The following is a 21,306-nucleotide window of genomic DNA, read 5'->3' on the forward strand; positions in this document are numbered from 1 at the left end:
GGACGGAACAAGCTGCCTCCCGGTTTAACTGACTGGCTTCCATAAATAATTAGAAAGCGGTTGTGGTTAGTGTGTTTGTAGATGCGAGGGGAGATGAATTGGTGCTTTACACGAACTAGACGTGTGAGAGAAAATGATGGAATAAAACAGTGAAATTATGATGAGAATGACGCAATTGAAATGATCACTTACGCATTTTTGCGGTTCATTGTTGTCTGACGGTCAAGCTTCAGAGACTTTAATGTTGTGTTTATGTGTCACATGTGTCATTCATATTAAACTACAGCCAAATGGACAAATACACAAAGTACATGAAAGAAGCAAATAATATCGCTCACATTGGGCCAATGTGGATAAAATGCGCATAGCATTTCAGGAAAAAGACTCACAGGTCTGTTCCTGCTTCACTTTGTAAGTAACTAGACTTTTACGGTTGTAACGACTTCCTGGTGTATTTAAGAGTGTTTAAAACCTGTTTTTACATTAGACCACCAGGCAAAACATTTGCAATTCCCTCCACGAGAGCCACACAGACTGAGTGTTACTGTGCGTGTTTCAGGCGAACGGAGGAAGGAGGGTGGGAGGTAAACGGTCCTCATTAAGCTACCGTTTGGACTTTCCCTCAAGTCTTTCAAGTCTGCTTTCAGTCTCTCTATCAGCACCACTGACTGATTTAGGAACAGCAGCAGCGGCAGCAGCTCTTCATTCACTCTCCCCTCTCAGGACCGCTTTACCGTGGTGCGCCCCAGACGCGCGCTCTCCTCACTTCAGGATGGACTCGTCTCCTTCTCTTCACCTTTACCACTGACTGTGACGCTGCCGTAGTCCAGTGGGAGTTCCCGGGGGAGGGGGCAGGAACTGTTCTTCTGTCCGCTGTTTCGCCTTTCCCCTACTGGGTTGTGTATTGTTTTGATTGAACTGCCAGCGTACGCTCCATCTCCGGGCTGCAGTTCCGAGATGGGGATGTATCTGCATCTGCTGCTTTTGCAGTACTATTTCGTCTCGAGTTTTGTGTGCAACGCCATCGCGTTCGTGGAGGAGCCCTTCGGAGGGAGGTCGGACGGGTACTGCGGGCGGATCCTCCGGGCGCAGACCCAGGGGACCCGGAGGGATGGGCACCATGAGTTCAGGCTCAGAGTGGAGGGAGACCCGGATACCTACCGGCCTGGCAGCACTTACAGAGGTAGAGTTGGCTTGTTTTGACACTTTGCGCAATTAGCGCGCAAACCTCAGAAAATTTAGCAAGTGGATTGTTTGTCAAGTTGAAACAGAGGCACGTGTACTTCGCAATTTCTGCTGTGTTTTACTTCCAAAACTACAACTATGTGTAATCACATGTTCTCGCTGGCATCAAGGTAATAACCACAGCAATCACATTTTATTAGAAAATTGTAGCCTGAAGGACGCAATTTTCCAAACCCAGTCTGCTTCCTCTGGCCCCTTCTGGGAGAGTACTGGTTTGATAAGGATACTTAGAGTTATAATGTCTGACCTATATTCACTTCCTCTTCTCTCGTTGCCAGGAAATGGACGCAAACACATACTAACATACAAGTATCCACAGGAAGACTCACACAGATCTGGCTCCAATTAAGCTGACCCCTACAAATTTAAACTCCTCCTATCAGATGAATATGAGCACGTTTCAAAAAAGGCCTCTTTGGCCTGTGGCACAGAGATTGTTGATAAGTTTAGAAGAATCACTAATCAATTGTAATCACAATTCACAATTCACTCACATGTTTTAAGTCCAAAGCTTCTTTTTTTTTCCCAGTGGAAGGGTGTTGGATGTGACCGGATGTGCTGCAGTTTTGCTGCAGGCATTTAAAACATGGATTGTAAAAAAAAAAAAAAAGGTCACCTTGTTTTAAAATCTCCCTGCTGTGATCATACCCCTGATCATGCAATGTTTTTGGCTGTGACACCACATTTCAGCAATCCATGTCTAAATTTTAATCAGCTATCAGGGTCCTATGAAGGACACCACCAAAGAAGAAATATCCCCCAGCCTTCATGGTGCTTAAGTAGGAAATAAGTTGACTAAAAAAACCAAACAGATAAAGCTGATAATATTGACACTTCTCCTCAGCGCCAGCAACAAATTTAAGACAAATAGTATGAAAGTCAAGGTAAGGCTGAGCCAAATAAAATTTCACCCACATTTCATTATCTGGCTCCTGTTCCTGGCCTGTTCCCCACACAAAACTCCAAAAAGATTTATAGTTTTATAGTCTTTTTTTATTCTGCTGTGAGATGCTAAACTAGTATTTATATCCCTCACTCTTCCACATCAGTCCAATACCCAAAGGAGTGCTGCTTTCACATGTTTCCCTGGGTGACCCTCTGTAACAGCAAGACCCTGATGTAACAATGTAAATGCCTCTTTTGTGTTATTGTTGAGTTTCAATGCACACATCTTTTACAGTGGTCCTCCTGGCAACCAGCCCTGCTTATTTCAGAGGCTTCACTCTCATCGCACTGAAAGAGGGCAGAGAGGGCACCACAGATGACGACTACACCGGCCAGTTCCAGGTAAGGCTAAGCAGGTGTGGAGAGAAGGAGGAAGGAGGTGGGATCGCTGCATACCGAATGTGCTCTTTGCTCCTTGGGAAAGTTCCCAAAAGATGAACTCATTTGTATGCTTTAATGCACATGGGAGTCGACTTAGCTGCTCCCTGCTGTCTTCTGGTACGGAGGTTAAAGGAGGTATTGCTGACAGATGCAACACAGCTTCCCTGGATGAAGCTAGAAAGCTGTTGTGGTGGAAAAAGAAAGAAATTCTTGCAACCGCTTTGGTGCAGCTCTTTCAGGGTGAGGCAGACATGGCATCATTCCCCACTAAATAGCAGATATTTCTTTCAGCAGAAGAAGGGGAAGGCAGAGGAGGAGAGAAAGAGGCATATAGGGACGGAGAGGAAAGAGATAAACAAGGAGAGTTAAGAGAGCGAGATGTGAAATGTTTGGTTCAGTAGTAACACAACTCCCACTGAGCGGCAGAGAGCTCCTGAAGAGAGGGCCAGACTTCCTCAATTACCTCCTGCTCAGTGTAAACAGGAACACACATCTGTAGCTGTGTTTCCACACGCTGATCCTAACCAGACTCTTACCAAACATGAGCGAGAGGCCGCTTTCATGTAACCATGGGTTTAAAGAGAGGACTGAGAAGGTTTAACCACTTATTTTAGCCAGTGAGTGTCAGTTATTTATCAGTCTCTTTGCCATAAACCACAAGCTTCCATTTCAGTCATGCTAGGAACATCTGTGTTTGCTGGACCTCCATGGGTTTGGTTAAACAGCTTAGTGGAAACCCGATGATCCCAGTAGAAAGAGTGAAAGTTGGAATCTGGACAGCCAATCATATATGAACTTTCCCACGCAGTTATCTTAAATCCGTAACACTATGCGGAACGACTTCTCTCTCTTTTTTTCAGCATTTGTCTTATTTACTTCAAAACACACTAATTAAAGACACCCCGAGGAGAGTTTGACCACAAGGAGAGCAATGTTTTTAAAAGTGGCTTTTTTTTTGAGCTGGTATCAGACGGTGACTGAAATGAAAACAAGTATGTGGGTGGTGCGATGCTTATTCCTGCTGCTGGTTTCACACTACAAAATCAAACCATTAGAATATTGTGACTCCTGACCACTCCACCACCACCGCCTCCATCTGCCCATCAGGCCTAATCATCAGAGAGTTTTCTGTTTTTTAGGCACAAGCTGACAAACTAGCTCATGTATGTAATTAGATTACTACAGCCTTTAACTGTTATTTATGCAGCCTAACAGGCTGAAAGAGCCTCGAAAGTTAGTAGAACTAAAGACTTTCACAAGTAAAATTAAAACAGTAAGTTTCAGGCAAGTGCTATGACACAGTTTACCTTAACTTGTTCTGCTGATATTCATCCACTACCAATTATGGCACGCTGAATCAGTCACCGCTTTCTCTGCTCTGGCAGCGGTGTATATGAAAACTGAGTCAGCAAAAGCTTGACCTATGCCTATGAGGGGGCTGTTCTGGTTTTGACACACACAGTATGCCTTATGGTGGGCTATCGGTTGTTAACCCCCCTACAGAGGTGGGTCTAACAGCTTCTCTGGTGGAATCCCAGCTTCTCATTCTGTTGAACTTGGAAAACAGAGGTCTGTTGGTTGTGCTCTTTTTAAAAATGTATTTAACTTTCACATTCAAATGCATTTTTTTGGAAAATTATGTTTCTGTGATTGAATTTCTAGTATTTACTGACAGCTTTATTGTACATTAACATTTGTCATTGCAATGAATAAGCAAATCAGCGACACAGGCGACCAAATGTGCTAATAAACATGGATGTATGCGAGGCAGTCTTTAAACTTCCTAAACATCACTAAGGGCTACATAATGCTTCAGCTAAATACAGTGTTTAGGATTGTTATAATAATCTTAATGCTGTCTGCTATCTCAGTAGCTTTGCATGAATCACAATCCAAAATAATTCTTATGAATTGGGATATAATTAAATTAAATACAATTTTATTTATACAGTGTCAAATCACAACAACAGTCGCCTCAAGGCGCTTTATATTGTAAAGCAATCATATGACCCCCTATGAGCAAGCACTTTGGCGACAGTGGGAAGAAACCTTTGGCAGAACCAGGCTCAGGGAGGGGCGGGGCCATCTGCCACGACGAGTTGGGGTTAGCATCTTGGTGCAGCCCCTTAGTTCACTCTTTGTCCAAAACGAGCCGTATTTGCCGTTCTTCATTTAAAGACACTCACTTTTTCCAGCTTGCCTCACTTCAACACCCAAAAAAGTTCACATCAAACAACAACAAAAGACGGTTTCAAGTTGAACTTTACTTGAATAACGGTCAGGAAATCCTTGCCTGTTTATTTTCTAAGAAAAAAAAATCCTTCACCTTACCTTCACTTTATATTTTCCACCTGTTTGTCCAAGCCTCACCTGCGGTGTTTCTGCACCCCATCAGTGGACCTGGCCCTGACAAAAGGATTCAAGAGAAGAAAAAACACACCTTTATTTCTTATACTGCAGATGCACTTCAAGGTGCTAAAAAATACAAATAATTAAACCTAGACATAAAAATTTCATTTATCAGTTCATCCCCCACATGCAACCTGGGTTCTTGGTTGCACACTGCACACTGTGGTGGGTCCCAAACACAGGTGATTCTGAACATTATTCCATTTGTCTTGGACATGACAAATTTAATACAGGGAAAAATCCTCTTTGTATATTTTTTATAGATGAACTTTAAATGTACTTTTAAATAAATCCATGTTGTGACATTCATTTTCTTTTAAAGCATCTTTTTAAAGAAATGCATAAAAATGTCCAGGCTTTGCTGAAATATCATTTTTTTCCAACATTCTTCAGGTGAATTGTTCATTCACAGTCATTTGTTCTGCCCCGCAGAGACTAAAAGAGAGGGAGAGATTGAACTGATACTTAATATATTTGTTTACTGGTTCATTGGTTCATTTACTGGGCTGCTTTTGCTCTGGTAATTCTATATAGTGTGAAGTCTCACATGCCTGTCTTTGCCTCCTGCAGCAGAGATGCCTCTAGGTTTGTTCTCCAACTTATCTAACAAGAACATTTTTAATGAACATTCTTTGCAAATGATAAATGACAAACAGCAGCCAGAGGATAAACAACAACACACACCCCAAAAAAAGTCATCCATTAAAAACATTGAACACGAAAGAGAAAAACACCAACTGTTGAAACTAGCTGTGTGCTGGTCTGAAAAATTGAGTTCTTGAGGATGAAAGTGTTGTGAAAACATCTTAAGGCAGAAAAAGTAAACTTTATAAATGTGGATTTTTCTTTCTAGCTCACAAACCAGCTTGTAGGAAAACAAAGATTCCAGAAACACCCCACATTGTTTGTTCGCTCCCAATAGGACCTTGGTTTTGTCTGAATTCAGATGAAGGACATTCGGTGACATCCAATTCACCGAAAGTCAGCTGGGCAGTCATGCAGTTCAGCTAACTAGCTTTTTGGTTTAAACAGTTCAAACTTCTGTGTGATTTTTGCTCCTTGCACCTCCCTGTCTCAACCTCAGAGTCCCAGCAGAGTCTGGAGTGAGGCTGAGACCAGGGAGTAGGCAGAGAGCAGAAACTGGAACAGTGTGGGCTGAGCTTGAACTGAATTAAAGTTGACAATCTGCCTTTGCAATCTGTTTGATACATATTGGTAGAATCCATCAGATTCTCTTTGTTCTTTAATTGACAGTTGTGATTTCCACTTTTCCCAAAAATGTGGGAAATGATTAAGGACCAATGAGATAAGCTCTTGTCAAAACCTCGTCAAGACTGCTTGGTTTGGAAAAGTTCTGAAAAGTTGATGTGGGGGTAGAAAAACAGACACGTAGCATAGTTCACTTGATTATCCAAATGCAAACTTTACTTTGGATTCACTTGGTAACAGAAACAAGTTATTACGATGACTTCATTCATTAAATACGCTGTCCTTTGTGTCCCATTTTATAATAGTGGGTCGATAAGAGAAGATGCAGCATGACAGTGAGTCTGGCTTTTTATCTAAATGACCTAAATCCATCAAGCCAGGCTTCTCTTTATCATTGAGGTTTACATAATAATACTTGAAATGAGTTATGCACAACAATGCCTGAAATTTTATTTTCCTCAAGTTAATTATGCTGCTAGTTCTGCAAAGTCATGATTGTTATTGCGCATAGAAAGAGAAGCCAAATGAACACAGTTGTGTTTCCCTGTACGGCTGTTCTCTCTCCTTGCTCTCCGGTGCTCTGTTGTCTCTGGCAGCTGTCCTGGAATGTGCCCGCCTGCTGCTTCACTAAAACACCACAACTAAGAGCTGCTGCTCATAGTTTTTTTGCTTAAGCAATAAACTTCTCTTTGTCCCCATTACTACCATTAAAAGACTTCTGCCTTAATGTGTCAGACCTTGGAGAACATGTGCTGCCAGTGTGCATCTGTGAGGGAGACTCGGTATCGCACTCACCCGGCGCTCATTGTCTGCTCTGAAATGTGTGCCTTTGTGCTTATACATGCGCTGAATGGGCATACGGGTATAAGAGTGGGACTGCGTGTGTGTTTTTCCCAGCCCTCCTTGTGTTACTGTGGGACGTGGGTCATATTTATCTAGGCCAGCAACGTGTTATTGCTCAGGGAGACAAACGGAGCTTGTTTGGATAAGCGAAGCGTTGAGCAGACGGGAGATATTATCTTCTTCTTTTTTTCTTGCACAGATTATCCGGGGTTCTGAGTTTAGCTGGGGATAAACAAACTCAATCCGTTTAAAGCCATAGGCTTGAGACAGAGGCAATTACACAAGCCAAGTAGAACTTGGAGAGCTATAAAGAAAAGGGTGTGAAGGATGTGTGCAGGGTTGGAATGATGGTGACCTGATATGTAGTGTAATCACCCTCTAAAGTAATCCTGCAGTAATTATTGCTTCTGTTAGCACCCAAAGCCCAAGCACCGCCTCTAACAGCCCGTCTCTGTTTTCTTTTTTTTTGATCAAGGTCTTTTTATTGAACAAAGAATTGCTTCCAACAACAATTACGGCAATATTAACAAACAGTCGTGCCCCCCCACCCACCCACCCATCCAGAACAGTGTAACTAAAACCCAGCCAGAGAGGAAAGAAGAGATAAAATAAAATAAAATTACAGATACAAAGTAAATAATAAAATAAATGAACAACAGCAAGGGAAAAAAACCCCAAAAAACCAAAACAACAACAACAAAAAAAACAAAACAAAACAAAAAAAAACCCACTCACACGCACATTAAGCAATAGTATCCGGACTTAAGTACATATTAAGTAAGAAAAGATTGCCATGTGTCATAAAACCTCCGAACCAAACCTTTTACAGTGTAGCGGATCTTTTCCAGCTGAGTATAGTACATGACATCCTTAACCCATTGCCCATATACAGGTGGAAGTGGCTCTTTCCATTTCAATAATATCATTCTACGGGCCAAAAGAGTGCAGAAGGCCAGAAGATCAGAGTGTGATTTGGAAAGACTGGCATCACAAGGCGTCACCCCCAAAATAGCTATAAACGGGCAGAGTGCAATTGGAAAACCAAATATGTTGGACATGGTTTCAAATATGCTTTTCCAAAAGCTACCCAGTTTTGGACATGCCCAGAACATGTGAAATAGGGAAGCAGGCTCTCGTTTGCACCGGTCACATGTGGGGTCAAACCCATCCTTGATTTTATTCAGTCTAGTTTTAGACCAATGGAGACGGTGAACCACTTTGAACTGAATCACCACATGTTTAAGGCAAATAGATGACGAAGAAATTCTATTGATTATCTTATGCCAAGTCTCATCTGCAATCCGTTGGCCAAGATCACTTCCCCATCGTTCCCTAAGTGATTGCAATGTGGACAGCCTAAAATTACTTAACAGCTCATAAACATCACTTATAGCCCGCTTGGCATTTGGTTTAAAATCAAAAATATCATCCAAAAGGGATGGAGGTGGACAGGACGGAAAGCAGTCAGTATTAGAAGCAACAAAATTCCTGAGTTGTAGATACCTGAAAAAGTGTGACTGAGGGATCTTGAACTTGTTCACCAGCTGTTCAAATGAGGAAAAGATATTGTCCGTGAAAAGAGCAGTCATTGATGTTATTCCAAGCTTTGTCCATATGTTAAATGCCTTGTCCGTTAAGGATGGGGAGAACATGCAATGTCTATGCGGTGGTGCATTAAGAGAGAGTTCAGTCTGTTTAAAGTGCCTGCTGAGCTGATACCATAATTTTAGTGAGTGGACAACAAGAGGATTCGTGGTGAAGCTGGAGATCGGTCCCGCCAGAGGTAATCTGGCACACAGCAAAGACATCAGGGAGTATTGACTCACCGACAGCTGCTCCAGTGTTACCCATGATGATGATAAATTATCATGGTTTTTTATCCAGTACAATAATGCCCTTATATTAGCTGCCCAGTAATAAAACAAAAAATTTGGGAGTGCTAAGCCTCCTGCGCTCCGCGGTCTTTGTAATACACTCTGTTTCAGCCTAGGTGGTTTTTTGTTCCAAATGAAGGAGGAGATTTGACTATTTAGATTATTAAAAAATGACTTAGTTAAAAAAATTGGAAGACACTGAAAAAGATATAGAAATTTAGGAAATATAGTCATCTTAATGATATTTAATCTACCAACCAGCGAAAGAGGCAAGGACTCCCACTTTCCAAAATCTTCCTTTAGCTTAGACAATAAAGGAAGATAATTAGTTTTATACAAGTCTCTATGGTTCTGCGTAATCCAAATGCCCAAGTATTTGAACTTGTTATAGCTGAGTTTGAAAGGTGCTAAAATAGATGAAAGTTCCCCGGTTATTGTACCTAAAGGCATTGCCTCGCTTTTCCCGAAATTCACCTTATATCCGGAAATTGTCCCGAATTCCTTAAGTACATCTAAAAGTTTAGGGAGGCTATTTGAAGGGTTGGAAATAAACAAGAGCATGTCGTCGGCATAAAGAGAGACTTTATGCTCGATATCCCCACGACGTATTCCCTCAACCTCAACACAGTGTCTCAGAGCAATGGCTAGCGGTTCAATTGCGATGGCAAAAAGGAGAGGTGACAAAGGGCACCCCTGTCGTGTGCCACGCTGAAGCTGAAAAAAGGGGGACAGACTATTGTTGGTCCGAATGGCCGCTACAGGGTCACAGTACAATACTTTTATCCAGGATACAAAATTACTCCCGAGGCCAAATTTTTCAAGCGTATGGAAAAGAAAGTCCCATCTCACCCGATCAAACGCTTTCTCAGCATCAAGCGAAATAACAGTTTCCAATACATTACCTTTGACATGGCTATAGATTATATTTAATAAACGTCTAATATTAAAAAACGAGTACCTGTTTTTGATAAAGCCTGTCTGATCGGGTGAGATAATGGAGGGCAGATGTTTCTCCAAACGGCGGGCCAACACTTTAGCAAGGATTTTGGTGTCCGTGTTCAGCAAAGATATTGGACGGTATGAGCCACAATCTAAATGATCCTTATCCTTTTTTAGAATTAGGGAGATCACTGCTTGACGCATTGTTGGAGGCAAGGATTGTGAGAGGAAAGATTCTTCAAAAGTCGATTTTAACAATGGATTCAATTGGTTAGAAAACTTCTTAAAAAAATCAGAAGGATACCCGTCGGGGCCAGGTGATTTTCCAGATGGCATACTCCGTATGGCCATTTCAATTTCAGCATTAGAAATGGGCTCCTCCAAACTGGTGGCCGCATCGTCTCCTAAGGAAGGGATATCTAGTTTCTCAAAGAAAATTTCTAGTGCCAGGTCATCCTTAGCTGGGGGGGAGCTGTATAAAGTCTGATAGTATTTAAAAAAACTATTATTTATACCTTGGTTATCCGTGCATCTTATTCCCTGGTCATTCCGGATCTCAGGGATAGCTTGATTAGCTGTTCTTTGTCGTAGCTGATGAGCTAGCAGCTTGCCTGTTTTTTCTCCATGTTCATACGAGTAGCTACGCAACTTCGAAATTAGATACTCAGCCTGTTTTGTAGATATAAGATTATATTCAGTTTGTAATTTCAGCCTACGTTTATATAATACCGGATCAGGGGAATGGCTATATACAGCGTCTAGTTTAGTAATTTCGTCAGCTAATTGAGAGAGTCGCTCAGTATCCCTCTTCTTTTTGTTCGCACAAAATGAGATTATCTGGCCTCTCAGATATGCTTTTAGGGATTCCCAAACAGTTGATGGTGACATCTCTGGAGTTTGATTGATAGCAAGAAAGAAATCTATTTGAGACCTAATATAATTAACAAACTCTTCGTCTGCTAACAATACTGGATTGAACCTCCATGGCCGATAATTAGAGTAGGCATTGGGAATACGCATTGAAAGAACAACAGGTGAATGATCTGAAATCACCATGGCCTTGTAATCACAGTCTGTTACTAAAGGGAGGAGTTTTTTGTCCAGAAAGAAATAATCTATACGAGAATATGTCTTATGGACATTAGAAAAAAAAGAATATTGACTTGAATTTGGGTTACGAAATCTCCATACATCAGCTAACCCGTAGTTATGAAGCAAACGCAGTATAACACGTGCTGATTTTGAAACAGGCGTGCTTTTGTGCGAGCTGCGGTCCATAGCAGATAATGAGCAATTTAGGTCCCCACCAAGAATAATATTATGTGTTGCCATGTTGGGAAGCCGTGCAAAGACGTTAGTGAAAAAACTATGATCGTCCCAGTTAGGGGCATAGACATTCGCTAAAATCAAGGGGAAACTATATAAATGTCCTACAACTACAACAAAAGGGCCTGCAGGGTCTTCATCTACAGTTGTGGCTATAAATGGTAAAGTTTTGCTTATCAATATTGCTGTCCCCCGAGCTTTAGAATTAAATTTAGAGTGATATATCTGGCCTACCCATCCAGACTTGATTCGAAGATGATCAGAGGTACGCAGATGCGTTTCCTGGAGAAATGCTATATCCGTTCTAAGTCGTTGTAAATGAGTAATAACCTTTTTCCGCTTGACCGGATGGTTGAGTGATTTTACATTACAGCTTACAAAATTTACCACCCGATCACTAAATGATCGCGCTGTACTCATCCCTGCTCAAATAGTAAAATATGAAAGCTCCAGATGCACGACACGCATGGGAAAAGAGGAAAGAGAGGGGAAGAAGAAAAAAAAGGAAAAAACAAAACAAAAAACACAGTGATAAGTAAAATAAACATATCTGGCTGAAGCCCAAACCAAGAACACAATGAGCAATTACACCAGATCGAACATGGTGACTGCCAAACCCCCTGCAAACAGATCCACACATATAGCCTAGTGCTTGTTTGGGTTACTATAAGCCAGACCCTTAGGCTCCCGCTGGCCGCTTGACATAACATATCCTACAAAAAAAAGACAATAAATAAAAAAAGAAAAAAAAATACATATATATATATATACATATACATATACACATACATACATATATATATCGACATCCAAACAAAGTATAGAACTTTTCTAAACCCAATGGTATTGTCATGAAATAAAATGAACCAAAATGTGTTTATGAAATAAGTTTAAATGTCTGAACAAGAAGTGTCTCTTTGAACTTTTCATCACAGTGCGAACGCTACAATAAGCAGAGTCATGTACACTCATCCATAACTGAGACAACCAACCGTAGCACTGATCTTAGGCCCTCCCACATAGAGCATCAGGCGCAGCCTCCTCAAACGTTGATAATATGTTCTTTAACATATTCCATTGCCTTCGCCGCATCCAGAAATTCTTTCTCCTCCCCGTTGTGCGTGATACAAAGTCGCGCTGGGAACCTGATCCCAAAACGGATACCTTCCTGCTCACGGAGAAGTTTCCGGACTTCTGTAAAAGCAGCCCGAGCTCGGGCCACCGAGGTCGTAAAATCCGGGAATATTGCAATTGGTTGTCCATTGAACCTCAGCGGAGCTTGGGTCCTGGCACGGCGTAGAATTTCCACACAATCCTGGTAGTAATGAAGCTTGGCTACGATGGCCCGCGGGTTACCACCCGGCCTTCTCGGGGCCAGACTCCTGTGTGAGCGGTCGACAATAACATCTTTATCCATACCCAGCGCTTCACGTAGTAGCGTGGATACGGCCGTGGTGGAGCTCGAATCCGGGCCCTCCGGGACCCCTATGATACGGATATTAGATCTCCGCATCCTGCCTTCCATGTCATCACATTTATCTTTCAGGTCAGATAGCTCCTTCCTCAAAGTCTTCACTGTAGATTGCAAGGTGACCACCTCATCTCTCCACATTGACAGCCCGTCCTCTACTTCTTTCACCGTGGCCTTAACTCCATCCATTTCAGCGCGCGCTGCCGCCGTATTGTTAGCAATCTCATTTCTCACTTCTTGCACGTCAGCCCTAATGTTATCAAAATCTTCTTTCAGTGCATTCCTGAGTCTTTGATGGATTGAAGAAGCTCCAATTTCAGGGCATCAGTGTCCACAAAGCGCCCATCGCTCTGCTGAGCCTGTTCCTCAGTGGTCGCTGAGCCGGGCGCCGCCCTTGGGCCACCATTGGTATTCTCGCCCGAGGATGCGCCGGGCCTAGCCGCTGTTCCTCCAGTGTACTTGTATTTCCTTAGGTTAGATGCCATTTTGTCTCGAATGAAGCTTTAATATAGTATATAAAACTGTTAGCTTCCCCTGTGACATAAAATGAGACTTTGTAGGTTGGAAAAAAAACTATTTCTGAAACTCGGTTAGCGGGAGCCTTCAGAAACACGTCCTACTCCATTGCTGGCTCGCTAGCGCCCCCCCCCCCCCCGTCTCTGTTTTCTGATGGGCAGAAGATTACAAGGACAACTGTGTGCTTATTGACTTCAAGGAACTTCCAAGAGTTTACACAACTTCTATTTATTATGCCTGGCAAGCTGGTTGCTTCAGATGCTTGAGGTTTGCATAAATAATGCGCGCTGCTCTGATTAAGACTTATTAAATACATTATGCATCAAGACAATGAGTACAGGCCTCTTTGATTCTTTGGGGATTCAGTTCTAGCTCTTCGAGTGTCTGACAAAACGAATTCTCAGAAGTAGGTGACATATCATTTTAGGGCATTTTATAGCCATCCAAACCATATAAATAAATGATCGTTATGCAAATCTGCATCGCAATTAATCTAACATTATGGTTATTCAAGCAATACCCAAATACTGAGCAAGAGCATTTGCTGCACTTTGGTGTCTGATAACTTTATTCTGCTGCAATGAATGTGAATTTTAAATATCTGTCTGCAGGAAATATTTATTTGGCATAAGTAGGGATGGGTATTGATAAGATTTTCACGATTCCGATTCCATTTTCAATTCTGTTTAACGATTCGATTCTTTATCGATTCTCTTATCGATTCTTTTTAAAAAAGGAGAACACTAAGGTCGATTAGCTTAGAACTTTGTTCTATATCTTCTCTTTGAACAAGATAGAAATTTAGGAGTAACATGGCCTTACAAACCCAACAGTGAGATCTTAAGAGATCCACAGCCTACGGCTCTCAAATGGGGTGTCACAGGGTCCCCAGGAAAAAAAATTGTAAATGTAAAATAATAAAATAAATATTCTTCTGTAGCAATAACAAAGTATAACATAAATTATTCTGTAGAAATTACACAAGAATATCCAGTAATGTCCCTGCCTACGATTAAACACATTCACTTACCGGAAATCGGGGGCATCTGCTGTGGCAAATGGGTGCAAGCCTTTTACCACAAACTTGTCACTGCTCTGTGACATTCGTCTATCCTGGCCTGGCCGGAGCGAATTAAAAACACGACATTCATTTAAGGTTATCGCGTGTTTTGTGAGCAAATGCTTTTGCATATTCGTAGTGTTTCCTCCCTTAAATGAAATATCTACTTAGCAAGTATTGCAAGTTGCCCTGTTGTCATCCGTTCTCGTAAAGTATAACCAAAGTTTTGAGCCGCCATGTTTCCTGCCAGGTAAATGACGCTCCGCAACGTGGTGATGTCATTCGGGGCGACTGGAATCGATAAGGGAATCGTTTGCAAAAATGGCAAACAATTCCAAGGAATTGAAGCAGTGGGAACCGGTTCTCAACAAGAACCGGTTTTCGATACCCATCCCTAGGCATAAGTAATTACAGCTCCATCGCTGATTAAACTTAAACAACAAAAAAACTGGTTCCCAGTAGGTTAATCTTCAAAAAAAAGAAGAACTGATCTCATACTTGGTTCCTCACAACCATCACTCTTATAAGAACAGCTAGAGATGGCATTGCCAGGAGTCAGACTTACAATGCACAACAGGTAATTGAAAATTTCAAGACGGGTCAGTTTTTTTCAATGACTAATGTCATCGATCAAGAAATGCACAAATCTGATGTGTCGCCAACAAGCAGCCCTGATGAGGGGGCAACTAATCTACTGAAAACACAGGCACATATTATTATTTTGTAAAATTAAAAGTAACAAAGTATCAGATTTTAAGCACTAAGAGGAAGGCGGGGTATACCCTGCAAAGGGGCTATATATTGCAGGGCTCATATTGGCAGACAACCATTTAGACTCACCAGCTAACCAAACCCTCATGCATGTCTTTGGGAGGAAGCTGAACATACAGAAAGGACCCAGCCTAGATTTGGACCCACGACCAATGAGCCATTACTGAGAGGCAACAGTGCTAACAGTCAGCCGTTGACGGGACTGTTTGGGTCCTGCGGCTATTCTCAAGATGAATACTGACAGCTCACATGGAACATAGGATTCATCCAGAGTGTGTCTGCTTTATTACAAACGTTCCCGACAAATAAATCTGGAGTCTGTTTAACAGCTGACATGTTTAAAACGTAGAGAACACAGGATTATTTACCTTCAGATTCTGATCCATCCGGCGTAAAAGATTTTATTGCAAATGCACATATCACTCTTTGTTTATGGATGCTGTGTAATGCTGCAGGTATGTATTAAAATCAAAGGCAATAATCTGATTCACAGCCAGCTATGGGCAACAAACAGGAGATCCACTAATGTTTCTATAAACTCCCAAATTACATTCAGTGAACGATGTTATTCAAACAGGTTCAAACATTAAAAACACTTCATATTAGAAGCTTCGTGACGGATATTTCAATGTTCAGGATACAATACAAGAGAAAAGTAGCCTAAAAGAGAAAAAACATACATCACTGTCCTCTAACATATGCACACCCAAAGCGCTATTTTTTATTTTTATTACCTAAATCAAAATATTATGTGCTCATGCTTAGATTTTTGTTATAAGTGATTACCAAACTGGTAATATTTCCTTATTGATACATTGGTTGTTTTTGAAATTTTATTTGCTGATAAACCAGAAAAACATATTGGACCCCAAAACCAATAATAGAAAACACTAATGCAGCAACACCACTGCAAAACAACCAGTGAATAGCTTGTTTGATGGAACACCAGGAGTTACCGGGTCCTGCAATTAAACTCTTCTTCTTCTTTTGAAGTAAAGTTTCGCCCTCTGACATTATACTAATTACACTGTTTGACTGACGGTCGATCTCTGGGAAGTTGCGTGCAAAAAATAGCACAACGAAGCTCCAAAAATGAAGACCAAATTAGGATCCAAAGATTTCCTCCCACTTGACAAATTCCTAATGACACAGTATTGTGTGAAATTGTGGTTTAATCTACATTACTGGAATAATAGCTCAGGCAAAATTACTTGCAAAAGGAAAAACTAATTGCCACTGTTTGCTGTCACGGAAAATATCACCACTTCATTTTTAGTGTTTGGAAGGAAAAAGTGATTGAGGGTGACTGCAGTGATCTCCACTCTCTGTGACTCAGTTTGGGTCTGTGCAGGAGCCTGTATAGTTTATTCATGCTGTTTCGTGCTGGCAATAGCCTAAACAAACTCTGTGGGCCAAAAGAGGCTAGAAGACAGGCACATACATACATGCACAAAGGGACTCAATGAATATGCATATTAAACATGTTTATCTGTTTAAAAAATGACTGGATAAGGTATTATTCAAGTTAAATTGCTACCATGGACTCTAGGCGAGGCTTTCTGCCATTTGGAATAAACCAGTAACCTTTCATACAGTTATTCACCTTTTATGTTCCTCCCATTTGAACTGTTTGTATATGCTTAAAGTTCATTGTACCAGAGATTTTTTTTGACTAAAACCAAGGTCAGCTGCTTACTGACTGATAGATAGAGGTAACTTACTGAAAAAGTCTAATGTTCTGTTTTTAAATGTATTTATTTAGTTATTTTTGTTGGTTTTAACTTCTCCAGATTCACGCATACACAGAATGAAACAGCTGGTTACCATGGAAGCGAAGCCAGCAATCTGGTAACCCATTGGTTATCATCTGATGACTTGTCACTGGGTGCTGTCACCAGAAGCAATGAGTCTTCCTGTGTAACCATCACATATTCAGATATTTGATATCTAACATCATCAAAGCATCCAGGCCAAGACTTCCTGTTTGTGTGCCGGTCATTGTTTACAGCCTGACTGTAACAATGCAAATACATTCTTCAAAATATACTGTGATATTAAAGTCAAGGGTTTTTGTGGTTGCATTATGGCCCATGATTTCATATAGAGAGTACCCAGAAAGCTTGCAGAACCGGGATTTTGCCTGCTGCCTACAGATTCTGCACATTGATATGCAAATGTCTATTTGTAGAGATCGAAAAGTCAGTGACTATATAATGAGGTTTGAGAAACAGGTTAAAAACAGTTTTCTGTCATACAAAGTCGTTTTACTGTGGGTCAGTCATTAAGTGTGCCCCCTAAATATGCTGTTTTGTCAAGGTGACAGACTTGTCGGATGTTTTCAGTGCTTTTATCGCCACATGTCAATAATGTGAGAAAAGAGAACGCAACAAACTGAAAGAAGGGCAGGAAGCAAATCATTTGAGACTTCATAAAAAACCTGGCAGACCATTTCTAGTGTGCATGAACACAAACAAGAGATGAAGACTCTTTGGTCTGATCACTGTGACAGCAAAACGGTTTTAAGAGTTTCTCTGAAATGACCCCCGCAAACCATTAGTGCTCTATAAATGTGGATATCACTGTAAAAGAAGGAGATTTTAAAAAGAGCTTTGGGGCTCTTTTTTATAAGAAATAGACCCAATGAACAATGCACTCCCTCTTTTTCAGCGTTATTTTGTGTAATTGAATGCCAAAAGCCACAGAATTGGCTCCATTTGCTAGGAAATAGAGCCACACACACACACACACACACACACACACACACACACACATATGTCTGATTTTTTTTTTCTTTTACAGAGTAGCTGTTTGGATTTGTGACACTTCTCCCTTGGTTGGGTGGCTCAGACAAAAAATGTAATATGATGCAATATTGGTGATAGCCCCAAGATCTCAGCGGTGTTCTGCAGTAATGGCACAGCTTTGATTGATGGAAAGCTCAAGGCAAAATGTCGGTGCCTCCGAGGTCTTCATCAAGACAAGAGAACTTTGTTACTTTCTGAAATAAGCTCGTCTTCAAGTGTTGACGTGACATTTCAATCTATCTTTCTGTCTGCTTATGTTTTTCCTCTGAAAAGTTTTATCTTTGCACTCAAGTCCCAAAGGTTTTAACTGTATTCACTCCTTTGTAACTGCTTTGCATTTAATTACTAACTTGCAAAGTCTGTGCACACACTAACCGAAACCAAAAAAAAAAAAACCCAACACGCACAGCATTGCACACTAATATCACTCTTATTGTCACATTTCTCTGGGGATCGTGGGTTTGCATTGTCTGTCTTGAGCTCTCTGTCTCTTTGTTTTGTGTGTGTGTGTAAGCACAGTTCTGCGTTTGCTTGTGCAGGGACTCTGAAGCATCTGTGTTTACTGTCTCAACATGGAGCAAGAGATTGAGAGAGCGAGATTGAGACAGACAAACCGTGGCGTGGACATTCGCAGACACCGGGGTGTGCAGTGAAAATAAACGCTGCTTTGCGAGTCTTCTCACACGCCTTCACTCGTCCTTTCAGGGTTTTTTGTTCTGTCTTTCCATTGCTTGCACATTTTGGGTGATTGAACAATATGGGTTGAACATTCAATGTGTCTGACTTGTTAGTAGCTTTACTGTTTACAGAATAGTCATGACAGAAATATCACCACTGTGTAAGTAGTTGTTCTTCTACAAGGCTGTCCGTATTGGGGATTTTATTTTCTGGACGTAAAGCCTCACTGTGATTAGTGCAGTTGCAGATTTGCATACTTGTCTTAATTTAAGACTCGCCTGTCTTCAGACTGTTTTTCGTGCAGTGACTTTAAAGCCAGTGTTTCAGACTGGAGTCTTTACTTGTGACCTTAACCTTCTTGACTTCTAACATTAGATTATCTTGAAGTGGCATTTCATTTATCTCTCTTAACTGTGTCCTTTTCCAGACTTGGGACTTGCCCTTTTTTAGCATAGCACTTCATATTGACAGTATCGTATCTTACAGTTGGTGCATGTTTTTCAACTCCATTATCATGATGTGAATCTGCTGTTCCACCAGTCCCAGCTGTTCTTCATCAGGTTTGGACTTTGTTACATATGTTACATTTTATCATGCTGCACGTAGCCATCAGGTGATGGGCACACTGTGATCATAAAAGGATGCACATGGTCAACAACAATACTCAGGTACACTGTCATCTTTAAACAATGCTCGTCTGGTACTAGGGTTACCAACTGAGCATCACCTCCAGCCAGAACTGTTAATACAGGGCAGGATGGAGCCACGGTTTTATGTTATTTATGTCAATTTTTGACCTTACAATCCAAATGCGGCAGCAGAACATCAGACCAGGCAAAATGTTTCCAATTTTTTGTTGTCCAAATCTGGTCAACTTTTTCAAACTGTAGCCTCAGTATCTTGTTTTTACCCGACAGGCGTGGCATCCAACGCTGTAGTTCGTCTGCTTCAAGATTTGATGTGTTGTGCATGCAGAGATGGTCTTCTGCATAACTCATCTGTAACCAGGGTTTATTTGTCTTACTGTTGCCTTCCTATCAGCGTAAAGCAGTTTGACCATTCTCCTGACCTCTAACATCATCAAAGTATTTTAGCCTAAAGACCTGCAGTCACTGGGCATTTTCTCCTTTTCAGACTGTTCTCTGTAAACTCTAGAAATGGTAGCATGTAAAAATCTCAGTATGTCAGTAGTTTCTGAAATACTCAAATACTCAGAGCAGTCTGTCTGAGACCAACAATGTTCAAAGTCACTTAAATCACCTTTCTTCCCCTTTAATGTACAGAGTTGCTGCCATGTGATTGGCTGATTATATATATGTTTTACAAACAGTTAAAAGCATCGACTTAACAAAGTGTCTGGTTAGAATTAAAAAATTTTTTTTTAAGTATTAAATACAAAAAAACAAAACAAGACATGACCGTGATGCTGAGTAAAGTGCTGGGTCAACATGACAGCACTGTTCTGAAAATAAGCACTGCTGTGATGCATTAATTTTTGATCTGTTCTTTAGGCCATAATAAAAGGCTCATTATGCAGTGTAAACGCTGAATAGATCAATGGTGGAATGAGTGTTTTGAAAAGTTCGCAAGGTAGTCTTGCTGGATATTAAATGCTCTGAAAGTTGTATTTCAGCCTGGATAAAATGAGGTTAAAGTGCTACAGTTTCCAACTTGAGAAACAGTGAATGATATCATTTCTGTGGATCAACCTTTAAAGTCAACTTGAAGATTCACATTTAGAAATGAGAAAACTGTATTCTTGTCTTTCTGACATAGATCTCGGGTAGCACCACAGCCATCCTTTGTCCAACTATGATTTTAGCATCTTGTTGCACTTACACCACTAAAGTAGAAGGCAAGCAGGGACAAGTTTCCCTTATAATTAGAGCATGTGCATTTACATGCAAATTAAGTATCTGAAGGCAGTCTTCACGTTACTCTGCAGAGTTAGCAAGTTCACTCACTCTTCAGACAGAGAGCAGACGAGAACTGCCATTATGAGTTACATTTGACCTTGGCCTGAAAATTATGTGTCTTGACATGGAAATTAACTTTCTTGACCCAGGTGCTTTTTCCTTAGCTAAATTTGGACTGGGTCTTCGCTGTGTTCACTTTGACAATCTGAAATATCTATCTTGACTTGTTTTGGGTCGGGTTAAGACGTAACTGTCTTAAATATGCATGGGATATGTTTTAACCTATAATGTACACTATATGCCAAAAGTATTGACTTACCCACCCAAATGATTGAATTCTGGTGTCCCAGTGGAAGTGATTAGGCATGCAGACTGCTTCCACAAACATTTGTAAAAGAATTGGTCGCTCTCAGGAGCTCAGTGAATTCCGGCAGATAGGATGATACCTTTTATAACCCAGTTATGAAATTTCCTCACTACTAAATATTCCACATTCAACTGTTAGTGGTATTATAAGAAAGTGGAAAGACAGCAACTCAGCCACGAAGTAGCAGCCTCCTAGTTCAAGTGAAAGGAACTCTTAAGAACTCGCTTCAGCATACTTAGACAGTTTGGAAAATTGCCTCCTCCCAACTTTGTGTGAACAGTTTGGGGATGGACCCTTCCTGTTCCAACATGACGGCGCACCAGTGCACAAAACAAGGTCCATAGAGACATGGATGAGTGAGTTTAGTCTAGAAGAACTCTACTGGCCTGCACAGAATCCTGACCTCTGTTCGGAAGTCTATGCAGCTTCTGAACGAATGAACAAAAATTCCCATCAATAACTAAACATTGTGGAAAGTGAATTGTGCTTCTATTGTAAACAGACTGGAGTGCTGTCCGATAGGCAAAACAATCTGATATAACATAAGGAGGA

General features: G+C 41.0%; 1 protein-coding gene across 1 annotated transcript in view; it reads left to right on the forward strand.

The window, feature by feature from the left end:
• Positions 1–572: 572 nt before the first annotated feature.
• The window catches only part of spon1b (spondin 1b), a 123,322-nt gene continuing 102,588 nt past the window's right edge, over positions 573–21,306 (forward strand). Inside the window, exons 1-2 of the mRNA XM_084936286.1 lie at positions 573–1,183; positions 2,426–2,532. Coding sequence (XP_084792412.1) covers positions 958–1,183; positions 2,426–2,532 — 333 coding nt within the window. The 5' untranslated portion in view covers positions 573–957. The remainder of the gene's footprint in view (positions 1,184–2,425; positions 2,533–21,306) is intronic.

Source organism: Perissodus microlepis, chromosome 7, assembly GCF_051167445.1.
Source record: "Perissodus microlepis isolate ML-2025 ecotype Zambia chromosome 7, ASM5116744v1, whole genome shotgun sequence".
Lineage (NCBI taxonomy): Eukaryota > Metazoa > Chordata > Actinopteri > Cichliformes > Cichlidae > Perissodus > Perissodus microlepis.